This window comes from Henckelia pumila, chromosome 2 (assembly GCF_033568475.1).
Source record: "Henckelia pumila isolate YLH828 chromosome 2, ASM3356847v2, whole genome shotgun sequence".
In the NCBI taxonomy this organism is placed as follows: domain Eukaryota; kingdom Viridiplantae; phylum Streptophyta; class Magnoliopsida; order Lamiales; family Gesneriaceae; genus Henckelia; species Henckelia pumila.
In genome coordinates this window covers 126,078,418-126,089,377 of record NC_133121.1, presented here as the reverse complement: position 1 = coordinate 126,089,377, position 10,960 = coordinate 126,078,418, and the positions used below count along the sequence as shown (strand labels likewise).

General features: G+C 34.3%; 1 protein-coding gene across 1 annotated transcript; it reads left to right on the top strand.

Moving 5' to 3' along the window:
- The first annotated feature begins 353 nt into the window (after window positions 1–353).
- On the top strand, window positions 354–3,642 carry LOC140878361 (protein FAR1-RELATED SEQUENCE 5-like). Its single transcript, XM_073281961.1, has 4 exons — window positions 354–2,515; window positions 2,599–2,680; window positions 2,769–2,835; window positions 3,434–3,642. The coding sequence occupies exons 1-4, from the start codon at window positions 354–356 to the stop codon at window positions 3,640–3,642; spliced, it is 2,520 nt and encodes an 839-aa protein (XP_073138062.1).
- The last annotated feature ends 7,318 nt before the right edge of the window (window positions 3,643–10,960 follow it).

Below are 10,960 nucleotides of genomic sequence, written 5' to 3'. Positions count from 1 at the left end.
CATTTGTGAAGGCCCAACGCGCATCCTTGTTTGTTTTTTTGTAGTTTGTTCGATAAATTGTTGTTTATCCTTTTTCATAATTTGTAGATAAGTTCATATTAACTGTTATTATTATTATTATTATATGGTTTTATCTTTGATGATAAACACATTTGTTATATTTTGTATTTTGCAAATACAAGAAAATTCGGAATAATTAAAAGCAGTGGGTTGTTTGCATTCCAGAAATTGTGGTATCTTACATTGAACGATGTCAGGTATCTATCAAGTATTAGTAATATTGTTAATTATTTGTTTTCTGAATTTATTAAAATTTATTATATTAAAATGTATGATCGTCATATTTTACAGAGATGGAAGAAAGCAGTGGGGATGATCAGTCATACATCCCTCAAGTTGGAGATGATCGAAAGCCAAATATTGGAATGAGATTCGAATCAATTGAGGATGCATATTCGTACTATAACCAATACGCACGAGAATCAGGATTTAGTGCGAGAATTAGCAATAGTAAGAGAAGTAAGAAGACGAGTGAAGTTGTTTGGAAAAAATTTGTATGCTTTAAAGAAGGGCAGACAGATGAAGTTCGATGGAGTAAAGAGGAAAATAGTGATAAACCAAGACAAAACAGAGCTCGTCGAGACATTCGATGTGGATGTAAGGCAAAGATTTCAGTTGTGAAGGAACAAAATCGTACGGGATGGATGATCAGTACTTTCGTAGAAAACCATAACCATCCACTTGCTACTCCTTCGAAGGTCCATTTGTTACGTTCACATCGCAGTGTTTCTGTATCAAAGAAAGCACTAAGTCAACAATTTGCAGAAGCCAATATTCCAACTTGTCAACAAATGCGAATATTTGAGATAGAACATGGAGGGCCAGAGAACGTAGGTTGTACAGAAAGAGATTTGAGAAACTATCAGAGAAGTTTAAGGGAGGAGCACATGGGGATGGATGCTGAAACATTTGTTGATTTTTTGCAGTCTGAGAAAGATAAGTGTTCAACTTTTTTCTTTGATTATGAGACAGACTCAGACAACAGATTTAGCAGGTGTTTTTGGGCAGATTCTGTGTCAAGGAGGGCCAACATTGTCTTTGGCGATGTAGTGGTGTTTGATACAACATATAACACCAACAAATATGGGTTGATTTTTGCACCTTTTGTAGGTGTTAATCATCACAGTCAGACCATCCTCTTTGGCTGTGGATTTCTGAGTGACGAAAGAACAGAATCTTTTGTTTGGTTGCTAGGCAAGTTTCTAGAAGCAATGCCTAGTGGTGCACCAAAATTGATCATCACTGATCAGGATCCTGCCATGACCAAAGCAATAGCCCAAGTTTTTCCCCAAACAGTGCATCGATATTGTCTGTGGCACATTTTAAACAAATTTCCAGACAAATTGAGTCCTGTGATTTTCCGTGATCATTACCAAAGCATTAGGAGTGTCATTGTACATTCAACAACAAGTGATGAATTTGAGGAGTCATGGAAAGGGGTTATGGAGTTTGCAGGCTTGGTCCAAGATGATTGGCTGATTTTGATGTATGATTTGAGACATAGGTGGGTGCCAGCTTATTTTCTAAATGTATTCTCTGCAGGGATTTCAAGCAGTCAAAGATCAGAGAGTTCCCATGCCTTTTTCAAATGGTACATCTCTAACAAGAATGCATTGATGGATTTTATTGTTCGTTTTAATAAGGCACTTCGGAACCAAAGACACAACGAGTTAGTCGCAGATCATATTGATATGAATGAGCGCCCAAAAGTAATGTCAAATTGGCCAATGAAAACTCAAATGGTGAAAGTTTATACCAAAACGAAATGGTTGGAGTTTGAAAAGGAAGTAGGTCAGAGTCATCACTATTATGTGGAACAAGTATCTACTGGAATCGAGTTTTGGGTTTATAATGTAATGAATTTTCAAGCTTCTTCTTCATCGAAACCAAGGATGCTTACACATGACGTGCAGAAAAATGATGTTTATTGTAGTTGTATGAAATTTCAGTTTGACGGCATTCCATGCAGGCATATGCTAGCATTTTTTCGTGTCAACCAAATTTTCCACTTGCCTGATAAGTATATTCTCAAACGGTGGACCCAAGGCGCAAAAGTAGGAGCATTATTTACTCCGTCTGAGCAAAATGTGATAGACGATCCAGAGAGGTGTTTGATGTCAAGGCATTGGAATTTATCTTTTAGATCTTCTGCTTTAGTTGATGCAGCATCTATGACTGAAGAGGGAACAAAATTCTTGCATGAACAATTTGACAATATTGACTGCAAAATGAAGGATTTGAATATTTGCATACCATCAAGAAATGCAAATGAAAACAGGAGATCCATGGATAATGTCATTGCTATCATTGATCCTTGTGTAATAAGAACAAAGGGATGTGGAAAGAGATTGAAGTCGTCGAAGGAGAAGGCAACCTCGAAGGGTAGACAGTGTCGTGGATGTGGACGTCGTGGTGTATCGCATGACAAGCGCAATTGCCCAAATTTTCTAGACAAGTATTACTTGATTAATTTGGTTTATTTGTATTTCTAAAGCTATAAATTCCATTAATCATATTTTTTCATTTTTGGTTTTCTAGGTCAAGTGCAAACAATGATAACGAAGATGACAGTTCAGATGAAGAAGATTTTGAATCGATACATGATATTTTAAACGGTTTAGTATTTTATCTGAAATTTAGTTACTCGTTCACATTATTTTAAGTTAGTGTATTTTATATCTTTGGAAACATGTATTTGTACGATACAGGAACACATAATTAAAGTGACGGTGGATGAAAATGCAACGAGTGATCAGAAGCTGTCCAAGGTAACAGGTATTGTTTACATATTTGGATTTGTACCGTATATGCCAAGTTTTGTGGAAATATATTTTCAATCTAAATAAAAAATGATGGCATGAATGCAAAGTATGGCATGAACTTGATGATTTGGGATTCCCTACTGTTGTTATGTAAAAACTATTTCTGGAACATGGTTGCTCAATATGCCTTGCTTGTATTAATCAAGCAAGACATATTTTGCTCAAGTTATGATTAGAAATTGGATGTACGGGTAAAGGTTATAATGGTGATTTTTTATTTCTCAATTTTAATCGGTCAATATGTTCTGTCATGTTGTTTTGCTTCTCTTTGCCTCTATGGGATTTTTAGTTTGAATTTTGTGAGTTTCTATGGGTTTAATAATCCATATTGGTTGTTTGTTTCCGTATGGTAGGGGGGATTGACATTTCTATCGAAATTTTCTTAATTTCTTCTTCACCTTCATTGAGTTTTAGTTTTGTCTTATTTTTGTAGAGGAGAAATATGAATTTGCATATGATTTTTATTAGTCTCTCTTCAACCCAGATGCTGATTTTCTTTTTTTCTTTTTTGGGTTTTGTCTGTGATCTGCATGGTTGCATTCTACTTGTAGTCGGATTGCAACAACGGAAAAATAGTGAAGTAGAAGAGATGACACTTGAAGTCGAGACAAAAAACAAAGGAAATGCAAAACTGCTCGAATTCGACAATTTCTACCGAAATATGGCCCGAAAGTTTGAATATTTGGATTGGATGATATCAGTTTCACATTCCCGTATATGCTCGAATTCGACATTTTGTGGCGTCCCCTGTTTGTTGTAAACTTGTTAAATGTTTCCCAAATTGAAGAAGATGTTTCTTGTTTCACCTACTATCCTAAATTATTGTTGTCTTGAGTTTTGACTCTGTATTGTGGTTTATGTGATGCCCCGGATTGCCAGATCCCAAAAATAAAAGTCGTCATTAATCAAGAATCCAATATAATTTTGCAAAAAATCTAAGTCTGAATTGTGGAATTTGATTCTAAAAAATAAATAAAGAGTGAATTTTGCATAATCCGACAAAATCCGACAACTGTTGGCGAAATAATATTTGGCTATTTGCTCAAATTAATGAACTTTTGAAGGCGCCAATGATTTCAATGAGCATAGATCGGCCAAATAATATTATTGGTAATATTAAGTTGCTCAAATTAATGAACTTTTGAAGGCGCCAGTGACAAGTTCTTCAATGCCATTAAAAGTTTCGGTCATAAACCATTGATCATCTCTCAGATTAATTAATAGATAGTAGAACAGGGGAATAATTCAGTCATACAATGCCATTAAAAGTTTCGGAAATGCATCAATTTTGCCAACATAACAAGTTATATAGTAAAATTCAAACTAGGAAACAACTTAGAATAATATTTCTAATTATCTTTGCTAATTCTTAGTGCTTCCAAATTCACTTCTACCATAGCGACAATCCTCTTGATTTCATCTAGGTTATGTTGTATTTCCTCCAACTTAGTCATATTCACTTCAGTCCTTGTAGTAGCAGTTGAGTGTGAACTTTGGTTTCCTGTAGTCCGAAAGGATGCTTGAGTCCCTGAACTTGAAGAAGCTTGTGAAGTTTGGTTCCCTGTAGTTCGGAACGGTCCTCCGGTCCTTGCAATCGGAATTGCATGTGAAGTTTGGTTCCGTGTAGTCCGGAACGGTGCTCCAGTCCTTGAACTCGGATTTTCATGTGAACTTTGGTTTCTTGTACTCCGGAATGTAGTCGATGCCGATTTTCTCACCATATATGCATGATAAACTTTTTCTGCTTCCTCTCTACTTTCGAAGGAATCGTGGACAGCATAATTATATCCAATAACTTGGTCGCTTGCTTCTGCCCATGTGTCATAAAGACCTGGCTCATGTCCAACGAATACAACGTATGTTCTTCCCTGGAATGAAAAATTAATCACAAACAATTTTATAATCTTGAATATTGATAAAATATTAGAACTATACAAACAATAGCATAAACTAAATCAAAACACACCATTTCGAAATATTAAGAATCTTTGTTCTCAACTCTCCTGCAAAAGATTCATTGAACTCTCATAAGATTGAATCTCATAATATGCAATGAAATTTTTAAACAACAATAATGCCCATAAATTTTTAAACAACACTAATGCCCAGAAATTTTTAAACAACAATAATGCCCAGAAATTTTTTAAAAACACTAATGCAGAACGAAATTTATACACATACAAAATGAGGCTCCATATCCTGCATAGTCATAGCTGCAACATAGCAAAAGAAAATGGAATGCGAACACGAGTGAGAAGCATGATAATCTATAACCTCATTTGATGCATTTAGTGAATCAAACTCGAGCACAAATTAGAAAATGTAGAAATGGGACAAAAAGGTAAAATAATACAGATGTATGCAGTTCAATATGTAACTCATAAGAGGGTGGAGACACCAAAGAACCAAACTAAAACTAACGTATCAACGGGTCAAGCCAAAATCCATCCTACAACAATTCGAAAGGCCACCAATTAAGCTAATTTTTCAAATCCAAATCACCGTTATTTGACAACCAATGCCTCATCATGACCACAGCCAGAAATCAGAATAATAGAACCATCGACAAATGAAACAACCAAAAACAAAGACAGACACAAAATTTGCTCACATACCTGATAACATAAGAATCAAGAAAAACAGAGAATCTCACGAAATTTTTAAACAACACTAATGCCCAGAAATTTTTAAAAAACAATAATGCCCAGAAATTTTTTAAACAACACTAATGCAGAACGAAATTTATACACATACAAAATGACATTACAAACAAGTCAGAACGCAAGCAATCGAATGAGTAGAAGAAACCCTCAAAGGAGACCACGTACAGAACATAAATATGAACTAATCTTAAAACCAAATACCCGATATTCAGATGTGAGATGTGCAAGAAATGTACGCCAGTAGATTGTTCGACGGCGGGAAACTTGGGCATAAGGGAGATATGTTGTCCTTTTTGAGCGGTTCTGAAAATCGCAAAAAACCTAAACGTAAGAATAGAAAAAAGGGCTTGCGATGTAATCGCCTATTTTAGAGGAAGAAAAACCTTAGAGATGGTGGAGATGTGGTCCTCCGACGCCAGATTTGATCGGAGAAGCTTAGAGGAAGAAGAACCAATTTGTTGAAGAAGATCGAAAACTAAATTATTGTCGCGATGTTTGGGGATCTGAGGAAGACTTTTAGTTGATTAAAAAATGTAAACCCACTTTACATTAAAATTAAAAAAAATAAAAAAAAAAAAGACACTTGGGCGCCACATGGGCAGGCGCCCAAGTTTCACTGCACCCCTTGGGTGCAGTGGATCGGTTCTCTATATATATATATATATATATATATATATATATATATATATATTATTTTAGAAAGTAACACGGCAGCTAACCCCCAACATACGGTCTTTTACTTTTTTGAAAAAAAAAAAAAAAATCAGATGTTTATATGGATATCAAAAAAAAAAAATAGGAACAAAAGCAAATAATCAATTTCAAACATTACGAGTGCTATTTTTTTTAGTTGGGAGAGGGGATTGTTATTTGGATCTCGAACTCGAGATCTCGTTTCATAGTAGAAATTTTGGTATCAGATGTGTTACACGATTAATATTAATTGGGATTATAAAATCGCAGTAATCTTGGATTCAAATTTCATTGACAACATGAGCCTCAAGTTAATTAAATTTAAATTAGTTAAATCAACACTCTTGTAATATTATTGCGTGGTCAACAATTTTTCTTGATTAACAAATTGCACGTGTTTCGTTTTTTCTTTCTTTTTTTTTTTTCTTTTTTTAAATCAAGTTGCACATATGTTTCACATCAACGCGTACAAAGAATTAAGAAATGATATAAAGCATATTCTCAAAAAAAAAAAAAAAAAAAATGATATAAAGCATCGATCCAATATCTTACATTTCTTCCGACACAACATTTAAACTTAGCAAATTAATACTTTATATTATATTTTGTACTATTCAAATCAATCAATATATCTCGTTCACTTCTTGCTTTTATCATAAACCAATAATATCTAGTATTTATACCGTCAAAAAAATATAATATCTGTTGTGAAAAAGTAAAAATTTATGGTAAAAAATAAAAACTCCAAAACTCAAAATATATCAAACTCTACACTTCACAATATTTTTCTCTCAATTCAATTGTATTTTTCATCACAAATGAAGACCTATTTATAGATCCACATTTGAGATTAGTCCAAAAATAAATACATCATTATCTATATCATCACACACTAATTTTTCACATTTTACAACTCAATATTCAACATTCAACATTCAATATTCAACATAATATTAATAATAATAATAATATTTTTCAGCACTCCCCCTTGTGATGATGATCGTGATATGATGACTGTCTTCATTACGTGTTTTATACTGTCTCGTTAAAAACCTTACTAGGAAAAACCCAGTGGGATAAAAACCATAGTAAGGGAAAAAGAGTGCAGCCACGTAAACTCCCCCTCATGTTAACATGAGTGATTCTTCACATATTCCGCAGATTGCGCATCCCAATGTTGTATATATGCTTTCTGAATATCGTCGTGGGAAGTGCCTTTGTGAAGAGATCTGATGAGTTCTCACTTGATTGAATATAACAGATATCAATATCTTTATTCTTCTCAAGCTCTTGAGTATAGGCAAAGAACTTTGGGGGTATATGTTTTGTTCTGTCACTTTTGATGTATCCTTCTTTCATTTGAGCAATACATGCAGCATTGTCTTCATACAACGTCACAGGCTTCTTGTCTACTGATAATCCACAAGAAGTTTGGATATGTTGTGTCATTGATTTTAGCCAAACACATTCACGGCTTGCTTCATGTAGCGCAATAATCTCAGCGTGATTTGATGAAGTTGTTACGAGTGTTTGTTTCTGTGAACGCCAAGAAATTGCGGTGCCTCCACGAGTAAATACATATCCGGTTTGAGAACGTGCCTTATGTGGATCAGATAAATATCCAGCATCAGCATAACCAATGATACTTTGATTGGTGTCTTTTGAGTACAAAAGTCCCAAATCTGTTGTTCCTCGTAGATAACGAAATATATGTTTAATTCTGTTCCAGTGCCTCTTTGTTGGATATGAACTGAATCTTGCCAATAAATTTACAGCAAAAGATATATCAGGTCTAGTGCAATTTGCAAGATACATAAGGGCACCAATGACACTTAGATATGGTACTTCTGGACCAAGAATAACTTCATCATCTCCACATGGACGGAATGGATCCTTTTCTATGTTTAATGATTTTACAACCATTTGAGTACTTAATGGATTTGATTTATCCATATTAAAACGTTTAAGGATCTTTTCTGTATAATTTGCCTGGTGAACAAAAATTCCACATTCTTTTGTTCCATTTGCAAACCCAGACAATACTTGGTTTTTCCAAGATCCTTCATTTCGAATTCTTCCTTCAAGTACATCATAACTTCTTGAATTTCTTTATTCGTTCCAATGATGTTTAAATCATCAACATATACAGCAATAATTACACATCCGGATGTTGTTTTCTTGATGAAAACACAAGGGCATATTGGATCATTTACATATCCCTTTTTCATCAAGTGATCACTTAGCCGATTATACCACATTCGGCCTGATTGCTTCAACCCATATAATGATCTTTGCAATTTTACAGAATAAAATTCTCTGGGTTTTGAACTTTGTGCTTCAGGCATCTTAAATCCTTCAGGGATTTTCATGTATATATCACTATCAAGTGATCCGTATAAGTAAGCTGTAACAACATCCATAAGACACATTTCCAAATTTTCAGACACTGCCAAACTAATCAAATATCGAAACGTAATTGCATCCATAACAGGAGAATACGTTTCTTCATAATCAATTCCAGGCCTTTGAGAAAAACCTTGTGCAACAAGTCTAGCTTTATATCTGACTATTTCATTTTTCTCATTTCGCTTTCGAATAAAAACTCATTTGTATCCAACAGGTTTTACACCTTCAGGTGTGAGGACTATAGGTCCAAAAACATTACGTTTATTCAGCGAATCCAATTCAACCTGGATGGCATCTTTCCATTTGGCCCAATCATGACGAGTTTTACATTCACCAAAAGATTTTGGTTCATGATCCTCATTTTCATTTACGATGTCACAAGCCACATAATAAGAAAATATCTCATCAATATCTTCTATGTCTTTTCGGTTCCATATTTTTTCAGTATTAATATAATTGATAGAGATTTCACGATTCTCGTCAGTTTGTGGTTCTGACAGAATATTTTCATCATCAGGTGATTCTTCTGGAACACCAATTTTTATTTTATGATCGTCGTGTTTCTCTATGCCTTTTCTTTTCCGAGGATTTTTATCCTTGGAACCGACTGGTCTTCCACGCTTCAAGCGTTTTATGACATCATGAGTGTCTTCAATTTGTTTCTTTGGAATTTCAATTCGAGCAGGGGCATTTACAGCATGTATATATGATTTTGTTACCCTTTTTGTGTCTGCAAATGCATCTGGCATTTGATTTGCAATTCTTTGCATGTGCACAATTTGCTGTACATCTTTCTCACATTGTTTGGTCCTTGGATCCAAATGTAACAATGATGGTACATACCATGTGATTTCTTTTTCGATGTGTTTCTTTTCTCCCCCTAACACTGGGAAGATTTCTTCATTAAAATGACAATCAGCAAAGCGTGCTGTAAACACATCGCCTGTCTGAGGCTCAAGATATCGAATAATTGATGGACTATCATAACCAATATAAATACCGATTTTTCTTTGTGGACCCATTTTTGATCGTTGAGGTGGTGCAATAGGCACATACACCATACATCCAAAAATTCTCAGATGAGAGATATTTGGTTCTTTACCAAATGCAAGTTGCAATGGGGAGAATTTATGATATGCACTTGGTCTGATGCGAATTAATGCCGCAGCATGTAAAATTGCATGTCCTCATATACAAATAGGGAGTTTTGTTTTCATAATCATTGGTCTAGCAATCAGTTGTAGACGTTTAATCAATGATTCAGCTAATCCATTTTGCGTATGAACATGAGCTACAGGATGTTCAACAGTGATTTCCATTTACATACAATAATCATTGAAAGTCTGGGATGTAAATTCTCCAGCATTATCAAGTCTTATTTTCTTGATTGTATAATCGGAAAATTGATTTCACAATTTTATTATTTGAGCCATCAATCTTGCAAATGCCACATTCCGAGTTGACAATAAGCATATATGTGACCATCTGCTAGAGGCATCGATCAATACCATAAAGTATCGAAATGGTCCACATGGTGGATGAATTGGCCCACAAATATCACCCTGAATACGTTCAAGAAATATGGGTGATTCAGTTTGGATTTTAGCTGGCGATGGTCTTATAATAAGTTTTCCAAGAGAACATGCTTTACATTGAAACTTATTATTCTGAAAGATCTTCTGGTCTTTCAATGGATGACCATGCGTATTTTCAATAATTCTTCGCATCATTATTGAACCAGGATGTCCCAATCGATCATGCCAATTTGTTAATATTGAAGAATTATTAACAACCATATTTGATTCGATTGGCCTTATATGTGTATAATGCAATCCAGTAGGGAGCATTGATAATTTTTCAACCACATATTTCTTTCCTGATTTATATGTGGTAAGACACATATATTTCTGATTTCCATCAGTTATCGTCTCAGTATCATACCCATGAGAGTATATGTCATTAAAACTCAACAAATTTCTTTTCGATTGTGGTGAATATAAAGCATCATTTATCAGAAATTTTGTACCATTAGGTAACAAAAAATGTGCTTTTCCACAACCTTCAATTAAGTCTACAGGACTTGATATGGTATTCACCATTGTTTTTGTTGGTTTTATTTCCAAGAAATATCTTTCATCTCGCAGAATAGTGTGTGTTGTACCACTATCTGGTATGCAAATTTCCATGATATTATTTCTATGTTTGCTCATAGCATTTTCCATATCAAACTTCACAAAAAAAAATGCAATAAAGAAAAATTAAGTACAATACAAATGCAAAATATAACATGCTTTATAATACAAGAATGCATGAAAA

What these genes read in the sequence shown, in the direction of transcription:
- LOC140878361 (XM_073281961.1), top strand. Translation starts at nt 354, where the DNA reads ATGGAAGAAAGCAGTGGGGATGATCAGTCATACATCCCTCAAGTTGGA. An exon ending in TGCCCAAATTTTCTAGACAA is followed by an intron (nt 2,516 to 2,598) that starts GTATTACTTGAT and finishes TTGGTTTTCTAG; the next exon opens with GTCAAGTGCAAACAATGATA. An exon ending in ATGATATTTTAAACGGTTTA is followed by an intron (nt 2,681 to 2,768) that starts GTATTTTATCTG and finishes TGTACGATACAG; the next exon opens with GAACACATAATTAAAGTGAC.